General features: G+C 39.4%; 2 protein-coding genes across 2 annotated transcripts; both read left to right on the top strand.

Moving 5' to 3' along the window:
* Positions 1-344: 344 nt before the first annotated feature.
* LOC308143872 (solute carrier family 22 member 13-like) lies at positions 345-12,078 on the top strand. The gene is made up of 11 exons (XM_080514814.1): positions 345-1,268; positions 8,013-8,216; positions 8,742-8,845; positions 9,231-9,385; positions 9,645-9,816; positions 9,917-10,037; positions 10,118-10,212; positions 10,294-10,508; positions 10,722-10,830; positions 10,898-11,092; positions 11,173-12,078. Exons 1-11 carry the CDS (start codon positions 1,062-1,064, stop codon positions 11,246-11,248), a joined length of 1,653 nt encoding a protein of 550 aa, XP_080370940.1. The 5' UTR covers positions 345-1,061; the 3' UTR covers positions 11,249-12,078.
* Positions 12,079-13,183: 1,105 nt separating this feature from the next.
* Positions 13,184-16,642, top strand: LOC308143871 (solute carrier family 22 member 13-like; the record flags this gene model as incomplete). Its single annotated transcript, XM_080514813.1, has 10 exons — positions 13,184-13,558; positions 14,084-14,187; positions 14,574-14,728; positions 14,988-15,159; positions 15,260-15,380; positions 15,461-15,555; positions 15,637-15,851; positions 16,065-16,173; positions 16,241-16,435; positions 16,516-16,642. 10 exons carry the CDS (start codon positions 13,184-13,186, stop codon positions 16,589-16,591), a joined length of 1,617 nt encoding a protein of 538 aa, XP_080370939.1. The 3' UTR covers positions 16,592-16,642.
* Positions 16,643-18,346: the final 1,704 nt, after the last annotated feature.

Raw genomic sequence — 18,346 nt, 5'->3', positions numbered from 1 at the left:
AGATATAGGTAGAAACATTCGAACGTACGGACGTACGGACGTACGTACGGAGACTGTTTCAAGATCCCCCTTCGGGGCCTATCAGCCACGGCGGGGGATAATAAAATGGAGTTAAAAAAAAACAGGAAATGTTTATTTCTTTCACTCACTAAGGTCATTAAATAAGACCTGCCCTGTTTGGTTAGTCATTATTCTGTCCTTCATCGGGCCAAAGATTAAACGAGTGACTCTCTTTAATTCATTTATACATTAACTGTGGGTGTTAATGTATAACAATTTCATTCAGACAACAACAATTTTCAGACCTTTATCATGAAAAACAGATAAGGACATGGATTAAAACAAAAAAAACCTTGTTCAGCAAGTGAACATGCTGACATAAAAAAAAGGACACAATACAATTTTTTTCCACCTTTGTTTTGATTTAGAAACAAATCAGGGTCCCTCCCAATCATGTCCCGATAGTTGTTTTAAAGGAGTCATCAGCTGGCATTCTCACATATCCAGTCTTTAAATCAATTCTTAAAATTTCTTTGGGAAAAATAAAAAGACAACTTTCTCTTGCGAGAGTACATGCAAGACTAGTACGGATTTTAAGCATAGCATGCCACAGGTACTGTCAATCATGGACACTGTTGTGCTGTTTGTGATGGCGGTCCTTTGCTCAGACCCAAAAAATAAAAATGAAAGATGATTTTGGAGCTATATACAAACATCCACACCACAGAACAACACACCTCAGAGATATAAAATGAAATATAGGGGTCATTTTCACATGTTTATACACGTCCCATTACCGTAAGCGTCTGCCATACATGTTTTAACAAGGAAAAATGTAATTTCCGGGTGATGACTCCTTTGAAATATACCGTCTGTATCACTGTTCACACAGAGATACCAATTTCATTAGGCCCTTAATCTCAGTGTGTGAAAGATGCCACAGGTCACTTTAGTACTGCGGTTATTGGATTGAACATTAACTCGAGGCGAGTCAAGTTGGTGCTTGGCATCAAAATAAATCTTTCTTTCTTGTCACACTCGGAGGACAATCAGAAACAAAGATGAGCAACTTTGGGCAGATCCTGAAGGAGATCGGGGACTTTGGTTTATTCCAGAAGCGTTTGGTGGCTGCAGTTTTCATCTCCTTCATGTTTACAGGTCTTGATTTCATAAGTCAGGTGTTCTCAGCTTTGACGTTCCCACATCACTGCAACACAGACTGGATCCTGGAGCATGTCCTGTTGTCTTTCACCCGCACAGAAAGAGAGGACAGATCTCTTGGTTAAGGGAAGCAGCGGTGAACTTTAAATATAGTTCAACATACCTTGAGATTGGATTAACACAGTAATTTATTACAAAAGACAGAAATACTGGCCTAACAAAGATTAGTCTTATACTTAGCCGATAAACGCGAAGGAAAACAGCCAAGGATGAAACAGTTGAGCTCAGTACGAGGAGGAAAAAGACAGAGAGCGTGAAGCAGCCGGAGCTTCCCTATATAAAACACGCGCTGCTGTAAATCCCCTCTTCCCATTGGCCACCGCTGGAAGGAGGCGTAAGCAACGTGCTCTCCTATTGGCGGACCTTCACACAGACAGAACAAACTACGGTACCCATGATGCATTTCGGTATTTGTCCATCATCTACAGCTCAATAACAAAACAGTCCGCCGCCATTTTAACAGTTTGAATAAGTCCATGCAGGAAGCGTCACAGTTCGGAGGTCAAAGAAAACGTCATAACTCTAACAATAGCTCTCTTGATGTGATTCTATCACATCACAAATAAACATTAAAAGAGAACAGATTAGTTTCATCTTCTGGATCAAAATGACCTGGTTCACCTGTGGAAGTTAACAATGCCATATTTACTACATCCCGTTTGTCAGGGGAGATGGCAGTGTTAATCAAACGAGTAAGAAGCTCTCTATTACATGGAATGCAACAACAAATAGAAATCAACACAGACATTACCAAAACCTTGTAATTACCAAACATGTCAGCCTAACCGTCCCACATGAATGTATCAACTCCTAAATGATGAATAATAATTTTTTTTATATTGAGTGTACGCAAACCTTCTAGAGTCCTAGTTAAGGTGCCATTTGCTGTTGTGTTATTAGGGATGAAAATGCAACACTTCTCACCAAACATAGCACATACTCCTCCTTCAGCCAGGAGCATATCAACGGCTATGCGGGTCGGATAAGCCATAGTTGAGGTTTCTTGAAGCTGTTCGTGGACGGCTGCAAAACCCATTTCTGTCCAATTGCCTAAACGTTGAACATTTTAATGAATATAATTAATCCTATCTACATTTTTATTAGGTGTGGCTGGGAAAACGCTGAGATATTTGGTAGGTTTTCAAAACTTGCTGCTATTTGATCAACTAATTTGTATTCATCAGGCACTCCTATCGCATCTATATAAGTTGGATCTAATTGTCTTCTCCAATCTCTTTTGCGACGTTTAAAATGACTTTTTGGTGCACCTCAGTGCGTTGTATTAGAGTAGAAATTTGATCCATGTTTAAAAGCAGGACTTTTACTGGAATTATTAAAATTACAAATGCATATAAACCTCTAGCCTGTCTTGGGAGTCCATCATAAATTTTATTTGATCCACACCACCACCATATATCTGACCTAGTTAATAGCGTAAAATCAATGGGAACTTGAAGTGTTTTTTCCGCACAAAGTTGAATCAAGAGTTCCTAATTTGTGTTCAACTTTATCAGCATTTACTTTAATACAGGTGAAGTTTTGTTTAGCGACTGTGCTATGAAATAGGGTTTTTAAGTTTAGATATTGTAGTTATGAGAAAAGTTTCTTACAGGTGTTACTAGGTATAGTTTGATTCATTAAGTTGACTATACAATTTGAGTTTACTGGAGTCGGCACTACCTTAAGTAGAGGTCAAGAATGCATACACAAACATGAACCTTTAATTGTGTTCTGGGAGATTTTAGAAGCTTGATCTGCCATTAGCAACCAATTATTTACATCACCTAAAATTCCTGTTGTTATTTTGAAATAATCATTTACTTCTTTAACTTGAGTAATGGTCCTAATTCCTACACGTTTTGTTGCTGGAGACATCCAAGCTTTAGCTCCTATTTTGTTTTGTCAGAGGTAATCACACAATTTTATTGGGAAAGCTACATCTCCCTTATCTCTCAATTCCCATAGAAGGAAATTCCAACACACTCCAAAATTACCTTTAGGGAAAACAGGGGGAAAAGTAGTATGGTTGTTAGTTAGATCTACCTTAATTTCTATTGATTCACTATTTGAAGTTGGTGATTTTAGCATGTGGCTAATGCAAGTGTGTTTACTTGATTTACATTCGTTAAAGAACTAATACCTTCACCTGCGGGATGGCAGTGACATGTACAAAAACCAAGATGATAAGACAATTAGTAATGTAAGTATCAATCTACATAAACATTTCCATGATTCACACATACAGGACCTCTGGCTTTGACCAGAACCTTCAAACAGTTTTTTCTTTCAGCCACTTCATCCTCTGTTCTTCTGTGAAGATGAATTCTTGATTAATTCTTTCTGTCTTTCTATATCAGTGCTGCTCCTCGGATCCTTCGTGTTGTACAATGTTTTGCGATCTTCTGACCGGCTTGAACCTAACAATGTTTTCTCTCTAATTCTCAGGGGTTGCCGCAGTGCACCCCTGGGGATCTTTCGTCGTCGGTGTCGTCACGATGATCTCCTCCTGGTGTCGATTCTGCGTAGGATGCTCCCTCGTTGTCATTTGGCCCCTCCTGGTCGTTGAATTCCTAGTCGTTGTCAGGAACGATGATCTCTCTGTCGGATGAATCTGCCTTGGTGCAGTAATGAAGATGGCACCACGCTCGATGTCCTCCGACCCTCACGGCATGTGATGTCTTCTCCGTCACTCAGAATGGACTCCATCACCTTGGATTCCTGTAAACATTACAAAAAATTCTCCAGAGATGGGGGAAGACTCAAGTGTCCTTCCTCACCTGCTGTGAGCAGGAAGTGTCACCATTCACTTGCTCTCTCTTTTGTCTTGTAAATAGCTGGTGTTGTTTACAATCTCACCCAGCTTTTATTACCCCTTATTGATGTGGTTAGCGGGGCGTCTCTTGAGGAGTTATCTCTATTTCAAAGGGATTGCATACACCATGTGTGTGTGTGTGTGTGTGTGTGTGTGTGTGTGTGTGTGTGTGTGTGTGTGTGTGTGTGTGTGTGTGTGTGTGTGTGTGTGGAGACAAGAGAATTGAAAGGAGCATTTGTGTGAGTTGTGTCATGGAAGTACAAAACAAGATGGTGGATCACAAAATACTACATTTCAAATGGCAGTTCTCAGAGAGCAGGACTGTCCTTGGTCTCCACCATGTGTTGATGACAATGGAACAATAGAAGCTTAGCCGTAGCATCTGCTTCCTATGTGTCTTTGCTAAAGAACCATTTCTAGAATAAGTTTATGTGAATGCGATTTATCTTGTAAAACGTCATAAGTCATCAGCTGGTGTTCAGTCGCAGTGTGATGTTGTCTTTGATATATGTGTAAGATTGTGAATTAACCAGTTAGTAAAACAGATAAGCATGCAGACCCTGTGTCTGTGGCAGAGTCAACGTTGGTTTACACATTATTATCTGCTCCTAATATCATTATCAAAAGAATGCGATCACTGTAACAGAATTAACACATTTTCATGAAAGTTAAACAGTTCTATGCATAATCATCAAGTTTAACTAATCTCAATTAAACCCCAATTGTTACCACTGCCTTAAAGCAGTTCAGTTGTCGTCTTGCTGGAGGGAAGCTGGTGTCTTCTCCTTTAGTTAGCAGCTCCTGCTAACTGTGGCTGCTGGTTCTGCAGGCTGAGGAGAAGAAGATGAAGTTGGTATTTGAGGAGCTGTCCTTTACAGCTCCGAGTTGGTCCCCTCCAGACTGAAGACCTGGTGGCTCCAAGCTATGACGGTTTTCCTGCTTGTTGAGGAAAACACAAAGAAGTTATGTGAGATGTCTTTTCTTGGTCCCGTCTTGGGAGAACCGGTCGGTTCCCTGGAAAGCAGACTCTGGATCGCTGGTCTCTGGATGTGGGAGGTCTGACCCTCATGGTAGGGTCAGCAAAGTTGAGGAGTGGAGGTCGCTGGTTTAAAAGTTGTTAGTTGGTTAAAAGTATTAGTTGTTAACGCTGGGTGAGTTGAACTGCTGTAACTCACCTCCTCTGAGCGAGGCTCCCAGGACCCCCTGTGACACGAGTGCATCCAGAGGTGTGAAAAGTCTGCTAGCTGAAGCAGTCTTAATTACACGTTGTAAACAGAGAAAGAGGAAGGGGGAAGGAGATCCTGCGGAGCTCCTCCAACCCCCTACTAGGTGCGATAGACAATTACATTCCTGAGTCTTTTTTCATGTCATGGCTGCGTCTCATGACAAATGGAGATTTTTCTACTAAAATTAACAATCCAAATTAACAATCCTTCTGTGATCCTGTGTAATCCCAACATTCCCCCTGTGGCCTCAGAAGCATTGTCGACAAATGATTCTGAGGGCACACATGTTCAGTCTACAGATAAGAAAGTTCATATATTAATTCATTCATGTGGTATCATCTGGACACCTGGTAAACAATTAGGCCTTGTCGGTACAATCTATCTCTGCTATACAATAGTACTACAAAACAATCCTTCAGGTTATGAAACACAATTCAGAAAAACCACAATAACACTGGCATGATATTAAATAACTAGCTTTTGTCCCAGTTAATGTTGGTGAGACACAGGGTTAGTAATTAAAATAAGTTGAAGGGGGGTCACCTCAATGAGCACTGTATGTGAATGTATATTTATATGACTATGTGTAACTCATACAGAATCCTTACTAGTGTTTCAACGTACCTATGTGTCTGACAAAATTGTGCACAAATTTTAATACAAGTGTACTTGTTAAGTGGACAGCGATGTTTTAAGTCCATCTGAGGTTAATAGCAGGGTGTCTTGCTATTACTTGTTTAGGAATCGACTTCCTGCTCTTGCAGCTCAAGTCTGCCGGTCTGCAGAGAACAAAGAGCTCATTACAATAACAACTGTACCAATGTTGCTGTGGGGGTTGTCTGTGGACAAGCCCTGGTTCTTGGAGACAGAGAGACAGTTAGAGGCATTCAAATTCATCACATGCCGCTAAAATGTCCCTCAAATTCATTTCAAATTCTTCACTTTTTTCCTTCATTCTCATACTAACTATCCCATCTCTCCACAATACCAATACTCTTTACTCTCATTTGCTGGGCTAACTTTTTCTACCTGCCTTGTTCCTTTCTTTCCATAATAGCCAACAAAATAACATACTTTTCCTTCAAAACACACTTCCTCTTCTCCTTCAATATAAATCACATTTCTATTTCTCGTTCTTTTACTTAAACCACTTTCTATTTCTCGTCCTTTTACTTAAACCACTTTCTACATGAAGAGGGGGTTTCTGCTTTACTTCTTCCCTTATCCTGTGTCTTTATCCCTTTTTTCTCCTACCCAAGCACATGGAGATAACAAAGCACACAGCATCCATTTTTTTTCTTTCTTATTTTATACTTTAAAATGCCACTTTTTCAGTTTCAAAGCTGAGAAATGTCTCACTTCAAACTGCCTAAAGATCTCCAATAAAAGGCTGTCTTTACTCCACTAGAATAACCGCACCGTAAGGTTTATCAGTCATCTAGTGTTTCAATTCGGACACTTTTCATTCACACAGTCATTCACAGTGTTATTCTCGGATTGAAAACTACTTTTTCCACTTATGATGAAACAACAACACAACTATATCAACTCACAGCATCACCCACACAATTGTGTATTTTACCAGAACATGAGCCTGATGCAAACGCACAATACATACAAACCACTCACACAATCTCTTCATGCTTACAAAATATTAAAAAAATGACTGCAGTTTCCCTTAAATAGCGCTTTCCTAGTTAAAACGCGTCCCAGACGCGGGGCAAAGTTTGCAAGTGATCAAGCTCCAAACTTTGCGGGCCTTTCATCCCATGTTAGAGTTTTTTTTATAAACTTAGACTACAGCGACCTTCAGGTCCTTATTTATAGTTCAAGGAACTGAAATTATTTCACGAGACTTTAAAATCTCTGTTTAAGGTTCCCCGAACCGGTTATATGTTTAGGATAGATAGATCCAAAGACCCCAGGCCTTCCTCAGCGTGTCTTTGACACCTGGTATACATAAAAAACTGCGTATTCCACTCTCAATTTTCTGAACTTTAATATATTTACCGTTAATTCTATAAAATTTAGCAATATCAAACGGCGTTCAACTTCACGTACCACAGAGCCAATTTATCGTGTCCAATGTGCAGCATTCGGTGAAACAGGAAACTGCGCACCTTTCAATTTAACCCGGGCGGCTCGGTATTACGTTCAGAAAAAAATCGTTTTTCACTCACCGGACCAATTCGTCCAAACTTCCCTTCCGTTAAAAATCGTGTTCGTGGCGCCATTTTGTCCTGTTGTCTTTCACCCGCACAGAAAGAGAGGACAGATCTCTTGGTTAAGGGAAGCAGCGGTGAACTTTAAATATAGTTCAACATACCTTGAGATTGGATTAACACAGTAATTTATTACAAAAGACAGAAATACTGGCCTAACAAAGATTAGTCTTATACTTAGCCGATAAACGCGAAGGAAAACAGCCAAGGATGAAACAGTTGAGCTCAGTACGAGGAGGAAAAAGACAGAGAGCGTGAAGCAGCCGGAGCTTCCCTATATAAAACACGCGCTGCTGTAAATCCCCTCTTCCCATTGGCCACCGCTGGAAGGAGGCGTAAGCAACGTGCTCTCCTATTGGCGGACCTTCACACAGACAGAACAAACTACGGTACCCATGATGCATTTCGGTATTTGTCCATCATCTACAGCTCAATAACAAAACAGTCCGCCGCCATTTTAACAGTTTGAATAAGTCCATGCAGGAAGCGTCACAGTTCGGAGGTCAAAGAAAACGTCATAACTCTAACAAGCACCAACCCAACCTGACAGAGGAGAGGAAGAAAAACCTGACTATCCCGGTCAACCAGGATGGAAGCTTCAAGAGCTGTGAAATGTTCACTCCTGTCGATCTGGATATTAATACAACTGAAAAATATCGGATAAACACCACAACAGGATGTATCAATGGATTTAAATTTGAGGCACCCGAAGGAGCCTACACCATTATCACAGAGGTAGGAGAAGCTTATTTCAAATTCTGCTACATTTTGAAGAGGTAGCCTATTAAAAAGATCTTACTGTGTCGATAAAAAGGCCTAAATCTTTAGAGCGGCTCTGACCTGTGGTGTTCTTTGCACCTCACATGACCTTGCTTTTATTCATTTCAGGTATGATTTATGATGATTGCTCAAATGGAAACAGTTTATTTTTTTTGGAGGGTTATTTTATGTCTCTTTTAAAATAAATAAGTCTCTACAGATTCTCCATATATTGAAAAGGGGTCTCATTTACAAAAACGACACACACCTGCAGACCGTTCCCTTATAAATCATAGTGCACCCGGAAGGTTGCAGTTCATATCCTGTCCTCAACACACCCACATGCTGCCATGAATGGATCATAATATAATACAACATTCAACACAAACCTTTAGGCAACATCTCATCATTTCCATGTACATATACAAGAAGAAGGGTTAATGTTCATGTTATTAATGAACATGAATTGTCTTTGTAATGCTTGTTTATCCCTGTTGTCAGTTTGACGTGGTGTGTGACAGGAGCAGTATGCTTGAAGTGTCACAGTCTATTTACATGGCCGGTCTTCTGGTGGGTGCAGTGGTGATGGGGCCGTTGGCTGACAGGTGAGCCATGGTTTCATCTTCCCAATGGTTGAAATTGTCCTTTTCTTTATGACTAATTACATTGAATGAAGGGGAAACTGTAGTGTCCCTCCTGAAAGTAGAAACATGATGAAAGAAACATGAAACATCATGAAAATGCAGCAGGAAAAAAAAAGAACCAAACAAACTAAACCTGATTATTACTATCATCATTATCATTATTACTATCACTGTTGTGCTATTATAATGTTAGAACCATAACACAAGACTGCTCGCAAAATACAAGGTTTTACAGTTGAAACATGTTACGTAGAAGTTTAAAATTAACTTGGATGTGATTATTTCCCCCATGAAAGTAGCAACATTCGCAAATGTTTCATCATAACAATTGTTACTTTATTTTTAGGTTTGGGCGCCGCTTCACCTACCTGCTTTCACTTCTTCTGCTGACGTTGTTTGGCATTGGTGTTGCTTTCTCACCAAACATCTATGTTTACATGGCTTTCAAAGTTGTAAGGGGCATCGCAGTTGCAGGCATTCTTGGCAACGGATTTGTGATTGGTAAGTTCACCACTGGATTTAATGCTGCCGTCCTACTCAGTGATTGATGACTTGAGAAGTTTTCACAAAAGCATTGTCTTGCATGCATTTAGTGGACATCAGACTGTGACACAATTATCGATGGTTGTCTGTGAGGATTGTTTGTATGACTAAGGAATTCTCCGTAACGTATATGCACCTTTAGTTCAACACGACTCTGCTGATGAATATGAAACAAAAATTATGTGATGCTCAGCCTACCTGTCTTGTTGATTTGAAGGAGGAGAATGGAGCAAGGCTTCCAAGTTTGTTTTCTGCACCACGATGTGCAACAGTGCTTACTCTTTTGGACTCATGATATTGCCTGGAATCGCCTATTTAATCCCCAACTGGAGGATCATGCAGTTGGTTGCCTTTTGCCCTCTTGTCCTTGTTCTGGTAATTTGCTACTGGTCAGCACAAACTCAACTCACATTACTTAGTAATTTTTCCATATTGCTACAGAGTACATGTACGTTATATGTTGAGGTCCTGTGTCTCTTTGTCAACAAGGGTTCTTCCAGAGTCTGCTCGGTGGCTCATTACCCAGGGCAGGAAGGAAGAGGCGGTTAAGTTGATCCGAAAAGCAGCCAAAGTGAACGGGAGAAACGTCCCAGAAGACTTGTTGGACAAGGTGCGCAGAATCACACAACAAACGAATTTAAAAACAACAAACCAATGTCTATTTAATAATATTGCACATGAATTGTTTAGCTGGAGATTGAGGGTCCAACCAAAAGTGGAAATATGCTTGACATCTTCAGGAGATCATACCTGAGGAAACGTGCTCTCATAATGAATTGCGCCTGGTGAGTGTTTGTTTTGATCTGAAATTACTGACATATCCACATCTTCAATACTGCATTAAAACGTTTATTAATACTTCATAGGTTTGGAACCAGTCTGATGTACTATGGACTGAGCATAAATGTGGGAACCTTTGGTCTGAATATTTACCTCACTCAGTTTATCTTTGGATTAGTTGAAGTACCTGCACTTCTGGGAACTTTGCCTTGCCTCCGGTACTTTGGGAGGAGAGTGTGGCAGTCAGGGACCCTCATTGTTGGAGGTCTTGCTTGTCTCTCAATTGTGTTCATACCAAAAGGTAATTCACCCGTTTGCAATCTCTAATCTAAATCTATGATAATATTCTGCACCTAATTCTTGAGAACAATATTTTCTTGAACACAACTTTTGAGGAGTTTGGCAGGTATTGAATTTTTTGTATTGACATTTTTGTTTTGTTTCTATCTAAACACGAGACTTTACGCAGACGTAATTCAGAAATGTGTTGTTGTTCTTGTGCTTTTCCCAACAGATCTTCCAATAGTAATAACAGTCATGGCTACACTGGGTAAATGTACATCTGCCAGCACTTTTACTGCAGTCTATGTTTACAGTGCAGAATTATATCCAACCATTGTAAGGTAAGAGAGATAACAGCAGATGCTATCTTGTATTCATTTGGATTGTTGATTAATATTATGTCTGTAGGCAAAATGGTGTTGGTCTGAATGCCATGTTTGCACGTGTGGGGGGAATCCTCGCTCCTCTGGTGAAGCTCCTGGACGTCTACCATCACGCCATTCCCATGATAGTCTACGGTACGTTCCCCATAGTTGCAGGGGGTCTGTGCTTCCTCCTGCCTGAAACTGGGAACTCTGAACTTCAGGACTACGCCGAACCAATGTAAGTTGTTTTTGATGAGAGCTTAATATTTTACTTTAGTCAAGAGAATTCAGTAAAATTGCTGCCGTTTTTAATTTCAGAAAACCTATGGGGGAGATTGCTGACAATGAATCTGTTGCAGAGGAAAACATATCAGGAAAAAACACAAGACTGTAACAGATATTTCTTTAGTTTGTTGTCGTCCCTGGAGTTCTTAGCATTTGCCAGTATGTTTTTTGTCTCTTGTATTTGCGGAATCCAAATTGATATCTGCATTTTCTCTTTTTGAAAGACTGAAGTCTTATGTGCAGTGTTTTCTTTTTCTTCATTTTCTCTGCCTTTTGTCACAACTTAAAGTTTAGTTTTTTTGTTGTTCTTTGGTAGTCATTGAAATAAAAGCTGTGACATTTCAGCATGTTGCGCAGCGTCTGTTAATCTCATTGTCAGAAAATGTGGAAAATTGTATCTATTTAGTTCAAATCCAATCTGAACAGTCATGTCATAAATGAAGACGTGTTGGAAATCACCTTAATGAGCAGTTTGGCTATTGATAATGATTGTTACCACTGCAGTTGTGTTCTTTTCTTTTGTTCTGTGGGATCTTTTTTCAGTATTGTGTATGTGTTCCCATCTCCTAACATCATTTCTCTTATGTGTCTGTGTCCGTGATGACTGTTGTCCTTCCTTTATCAGCCTCTAGAATAGTGATGGTTTTATCTTGTCTGAGTGCCTTTATTGCTTTTTCTTCTTTCTTTGGAATGTTGCTGTGGGTGATCTTTGTTGATCTTAACATACCCGCTACAGTGTTGCAAAGCTCTGCTTCGTGTCCTTGGTTCTGCATTTGTTGGCATGCAAGCTCTGTTGCAAGGATGAATTCTTAGTGTGTATTTTTTTTAGGTGTAATGACAAAGTCTAGACCTCTGGTTGAAGCAGTTTTCTATGAGGGTGCATTTTTCATTGGTTTTCCATTAATTTGTGGATTTTGTGATTTTTTTTTTTTTTTTTTGCTGTGGCGAATTCATCTTCATAAGTGTGTTTCATATGTGTGCTTATCTGTTCTTGTACGTCGTGTTCCATTGGGAAGTGTTCTTTGAGTTTGTTTGTATCCCCTATTATTAAAGTGTTGTTTTTTTTCCAGTTTGTTTTTCATCGTCCTTATTCGCTCTCTGATTAGGGATTTCTTCGCCTCTTTAATGATGTTTTCTGCATTTCTTGTTGTGAGGGGGTTCTTGATGTTGAGGCTTTTTGGTGTTTATTCCTTGTATCCGCATCATTGGTTGAATTTAAGGTAGTTCTTGAAGGGTGCTCTTTTTATCCAGTTTCTCCAATCAGCAGAACATTTTGACAGTCGTTTCCGAACCTCCCTGGTAAATAGCTGAATTGTGTTCATTTTGTCCTCCTAAAAACATATTATTTACTCTTTTGTAACGACAGGTAGATGCAGGAAAGATTTTACCTTCCTGACATGTTTCGGCTTCATCTGAAGCTTTCCTCACATCTGGCATGTGATGATGTGTCAGTCAATTGCCATGTGACCGGCCAGACAGATCTGAACACAATTCAGCTATTGAGTTATTTTTTCAAAATATTCACTGTTCCTGGAGGCACCATAGTTGGGGAAGGCTTAGTTCTGACAGTTACATAACTGTTTCAAAAGCGATACAGTAACTCTATTTAATGAATTTATAAGGTATCTTGAGCAACAACAGCTTTCATTTGGCCCTTTATGATACCAGATAAGGACATGGATTTAAAAAGCCTTGTTCAGCAAAATGTAGGCAAACATGCTGACAATAAAAAAAAAAAAAAAAAACACCACAAAAAAACGTTTTTGCATGTTTCTTTTGATTTAGAAATAAATATATACATCAGGCTCCTTCACTATCATGTCCCCCTATTGTTTTAAGTATACAGATTGTATCACGGTTCACACAGAGATCCCGATTTCACTAGACCCTAAACCTTCTTAGTCTTTGAAAGATGCCACTGGTCATAAAAGTACAGTGATTATTAGATTGAACATTAACTTGAGGGACTAAAGTCAATTGGACTTTAGGCTTCAAAACAAATCTTTCTTTCTTGTCACACTCTGAGGACAATCAAAAGTCAAAGATGAGCAACTTTGGGCAGATCCTGAAGGAGATCGGGGACTTTGGTTTATTCCAGAAGCGTTTGGTGGCTGCAGTTTTCATCTCCTTCATGTTTACAGGTCTTGATTTCGTAAGTCAGGTGTTCTCAGCTTTGACGTTCCCACATCACTGCAACACAGACTGGATCCTGGAGCACCAACCCAACCTGACAGAGGAGAGGAAGAAAAACCTGACTATCCCGGTCAACCAGGATGGAAGCTTCAAGAGCTGTGAAATGTTCACTCCTGTCGATCTGGATATTAATACAACTGAAAAATATCGGATAAACACCACAACAGGATGTATCAATGGATTGAAATTTGAGGCACCCGAAGGAGCCTACACCATTGTTACAGAGGTAGGAGAAGCTTATTTCAAATTCTGCTACATTTTGAAGAGGTAGCCTATTAAAAAGATCTTACTGTGTCGATAAAAAGGCCTAAATCTTTAGAGCGGCTCTGACCTGTGGTGTTCTTTGCACCTCACATGACCTTGCTTTTATTCATTTCAGGTATGATTTATGATGATTGCTCAAATGGAAACAGTTTATTTTTTTTGGAGGGTTATTTTATGTCTCTTTTAAAATAAATAAGTCTCTATAGATTCTCCATATATTGAAAAGGGGTCTCATTTACAAAAACGACACACACCTGCAGACCGTTCCCTTATAAATCATAGTGCACCCGGAAGGTTGCAGTTCATATCCTGTCCTCAACACACCCACATGCTGCCATGAATGGATCATAATATAATACAACATTCAACACAAACCTTTAGGCAACATCTCATCATTTCCATGTACATATACAAGAAGAAGGGTTAATGTTCATGTTATTAATGAACATGAATTGTCTTTGTAATGCTTGTTTATCCCTGTTGTCAGTTTGACGTGGTGTGTGACAGGAGCAGTATGCTTGAAGTGTCACAGTCTATTTACATGGCCGGTCTTCTGGTGGGTGCAGTGGTGATGGGGCCGTTGGCTGACAGGTGAGCCATGGTTTCATCTTCCCAATGGTTGAAATTGTCCTTTTCTTTATGACTAATTACATTGAATGAAGGGGAAACTGTAGTGTCCCTCCTGAAAGTAGAAACATGATGAAAGAAACATGAAACATCATGAAAATGCAGCAGGAAAAAAAAAAGAACCAAACAAACTAAACCTGATTATTACTATCATCATTATCATTATTACTATCACTGTTGTGCTATTATAATGTTAGAACCATAACACAAGACTGCTAGCAAAATACAAGGTTTTACAGTTGAAACATGTTACGTAGAAGTTTAAAATTAACTTGGATGTGATTATTTTCCCCATGAAAGTAGCAACATTCGCAAATGTTTCATCATAACAATTGTTGCTTTATTTTTAGGTTTGGGCGCCGCTTCACCTACCTGCTTTCACTTCTTCTGCTGACGTTGTTTGGCATTGGTGTAGCTTTCTCACCAAACATCTATGTTTACATGGCTTTCAAAGTTGTAAGGGGCATCGCAGTTGCAGGCATTCTTGGCAACGGATTTGTGATTGGTAAGTTCACCACTGGATTTAATGCTGCCGTCCTACTCAGTGATTGATGACTTGAGAGGTTTTCACAAAAGCATTGTCTTGCATGCATTTAGTGGACATCAGACTGTGACACAATTATCGATGGTTGTCTGTGAGGATTGTTTGTATGACTAAGGAATTCTCCGTAACGTATATGCACCTTTAGTTCAACACGACTCTGCTGATGAATATGAAACAAAAATTATGTGATGCTCAGCCTACCTGTCTTGTTGATTTGAAGGAGGAGAATGGAGCAAGGCTTCCAAGTTTGTTTTCTGCACCACGATGTGCAACAGTGCTTACTCTTTTGGACTCATGATGTTGCCTGGAATCGCCTATTTAATCCCCAACTGGAGGATCATGCAGTTGGTTGCCTTTTGCCCTCTTGTCCTTGTTCTGGTAATTTGCTACTGGTCAGCACAAACTCAACTCACATTACTTAGTAATTTTTCCATATTGCTACAGAGTACATGTACGTTATATGTTGAGGTCCTGTGTCTCTTTGTCAACAAGGGTTCTTCCAGAGTCTGCTCGGTGGCTCATTACCCAGGGCAGGAAGGAAGAGGCGGTTAAGTTGATCCGAAAAGCAGCCAAAGTGAACGGGAGAAACGTCCCAGAAGACTTGTTGGACAAGGTGTGCAGAATCACACAACAAACGAATTTAAAAACAACAAACCAATGTCTATTTAATAATATTGCACATGAATTGTTTAGCTGGAGATTGAGGGTCCAACCAAAAGTGGAAATATGCTTGACATCTTCAGGAGATCATACCTGAGGAAACGTGCTCTCATAATGAATTTCGCCTGGTGAGTGTTTGTTTTGATATGAAATTACTGACATATCCACATCTTCAATACTGCATTAAAACGTTTATTAATACTTCATAGGTTTGGAAGCAGTCTGATGTACTATGGACTGAGCATAAATGTGGGAACCTTTGGTCTGAATATTTACCTCACTCAGTTTATCTTTGGATTAGTTGAAGTACCTGCACTTCTGGGAACTTTGCCTTGCCTCCGGTACTTTGGGAGGAGAGTGTGGCAGTCAGGGACCCTCATTGTTGGAGGTCTTGCTTGTCTCTCAATTGTGTTCATACCAAAAGGTAATTCACCCATTTGCAATCTCTAATCTAAATCTATGATAATATTCTGTACCTAATTCTTGAGAACAATATTTTCTTGAACACAACTTTTGAGGAGTTTGGCAGGTATTGAATTTTTTGTATTGACATTTTTGTTTTGTTTCTATCTAAACACGAGACTTTACGCAGACGTAATTCAGAAATGTGTTGTTGTTCTTGTGCTTTTCCCAACAGATCTTCCAATAGTAATAACAGTCATGGCTACACTGGGTAAATGTACATCTGCCAGCACTTTTACTGCAGTCTATGTTTACAGTGCAGAATTATATCCAACCATTGTAAGGTAAGAGAGATAACAGCAGATGCTATCTTGTATTCATTTGGATTGTTGATTAATATTATGTCTGTAGGCAAAATGGTGTTGGTCTGAATGCCATGTTTGCACGTGTGGGGGGAATCCTCGCTCCTCTGGTGAAGCTCCTGGACGTCTACCATCACGCCATTCCCATGATAGTCTACGGTACGTTCCCCATAGTTGCAGGGGGTCTGTGCTTCCTCTTGCCTGAAACTGGGAACTCTGAACTTCAGGACTACGCCGAACCAATGTAAGTTGTTTTTGATGAGAGCTTAATATTTTACTTTAGTCAAGAGAATTCAGTAAAATTGCTGCCGTTTTTAATTTCAGAAAACCTATGGGGGAGATTGCTGACAATGAATCTGTTGCAGAGGAAAACATATCAGGAAAAAACACAAGACTGTAACAGATATTTCTTTAGTTTGTTGTCGTCCCTGGAGTTCTTAGCATTTGCCAGTATGTTTTTTGTCTCTTGTATTTGCGGAATCCAAATTGATATCTGCATTTTCTCTTTTTGAAAGACTGAAGTCTTATGTGCAGTGTTTTCTTTTTCTTCATTTTCTCTGCCTTTTGTCACAACTTAAAGTTGAGTTTTTTTGTTGTTCTTTGGTAGTCATTGAAATAAAAGCTGTGACATTTCAGCATGTTGCGCAGCGTCTGTTAATCTCATTGTCAGAAAATGTGGAAAATTGTATCTATTTAGTTCAAATCCAATCTGAACAGTCATGTCATAAATGAAGACGTGTTGGAAATCACCTTAATGAGCAGTTTGGCTATTGATAATGATTGTTACCACTGCAGTTGTGTTCTTTTCTTTGTTCTGTGGGATCTTTTTTCAGTATTGTGTATGTGTTCCCATCTCCTAACATCGTTTCTCTTATGTGTCTGTGTCCGTGATGACTGTTGTCCTTCCTTTATCAGCCTCTAGAATAGTGATGGTTTTATCTTGTCTGAGTGCCTTTATTGCTTTTTCTTCTTTCTTTGGAATGTTGCTGTGGGTGATCTTTGTTGATCTTAACATACCCGCTACAGTGTTGCAAAGCTCTGCTTCGTGTCCTTGGTTCTGGATTTGTTGGCATGCAAGCTCTGTTGCAAGGATGAATTCTTAGTGTGTATTTTTCTTAGGTGTAATCACAAAGTATAGACCTCTGGTTGAAGCAGTTTTCTATGAGGGTGCATTTTTCATTGGTTTTCCATTAATTTGTGGATTTTGTGATTTTTTTTTTTTTTTTTTGCTGTGGCGAATTCATCTTCATAAGTGTGTTTCATATGTGTGCTTATCTGTTCTTGTACGTCGTGTTCCATTGGGAAGTGTTCTTTGAGTTTGTTTGTATCCCCTATTATTAAAGTGTTGTTTTTTTTCCAGTTTGTTTTTCATCGTCCTTATTCGCTCTCTGATTAGGGATTTCTTCGCCTCTTTAATGATGTTTTCTGCATTTCTTGTTGTGAGGGGGTTCTTGATGTTGAGGCTTTTTGGTGTTTATTCCTTGTATCCGCATCATTGGTTGAATTTAAGGTAGTTCTTGAAGGGTGCTCTTTTTATCCAGTTTCTCCAATCAGCAGAACATTTTGACAGTCGTTTCCGAACCTCCCTGGTAAATAGCTGAATTGTGTTCATTTTGTCCTCCTAAAAACATATTATTTACTCTTTTGTAACGACAGGTAGATGCAGGAAAGATTTTACCTTCCTGACATGTTTCGGCTTCATCTGAAGCTTTCCTCACATCTGGCATGTGATGATGTGTCAGTCAATTGCCATGTGACCGGCCAGACAGATCTGAACACAATTCAGCTATTGAGTTATTTTTTCAAAATATTCACTGTTCCTGGAGGCACCATAGTTGGGGAAGGCTTAGTTCTGACAGTTACATAACTGTTTCAAAAGCGATACAGTAACTCTATTTAAGGAATTTATAAGGTATCTTGAGCAACAACAGCTTTCATTTGGCCCTTTATGATACCAGATAAGGACATGGATTTAAAAAGCCTTGTTCAGCAAAATGTAGGCAAACATGCTGACAATAAAAAAAAATAAAAAAAACCACCACAAAAAAACGTTTTTGCATGTTTCTTTTGATTTAGAAATAAATATATACATCAGGCTCCTTCACTATCATGTCCCCCTATTGTTTTAAGTATACAGATTGTATCACGGTTCACA

Source organism: Blennius ocellaris, assembly GCF_963422515.1.
Source record: "Blennius ocellaris genome assembly, chromosome: 19".
Lineage (NCBI taxonomy): Eukaryota > Metazoa > Chordata > Actinopteri > Blenniiformes > Blenniidae > Blennius > Blennius ocellaris.
The sequence above is the reverse complement of the archived record's forward strand: the minus strand, read 5'-3'. Positions and strand labels throughout refer to the sequence as shown.

Coding starts and splice junctions, on each gene's coding strand:
- LOC308143872 (XM_080514814.1), top strand. CDS start 1,062: ATGAGCAACTTTGGGCAGATCCTGAAGGAGATCGGGGACTTTGGTTTA. Junction 8,217..8,741: donor CCTACACCATTATCACAGAG/GTAGGAGAAGCT, acceptor CCCTGTTGTCAG/TTTGACGTGGTGTGTGACAG. Junction 9,386..9,644: donor TGGCAACGGATTTGTGATTG/GTAAGTTCACCA, acceptor GTTGATTTGAAG/GAGGAGAATGGAGCAAGGCT.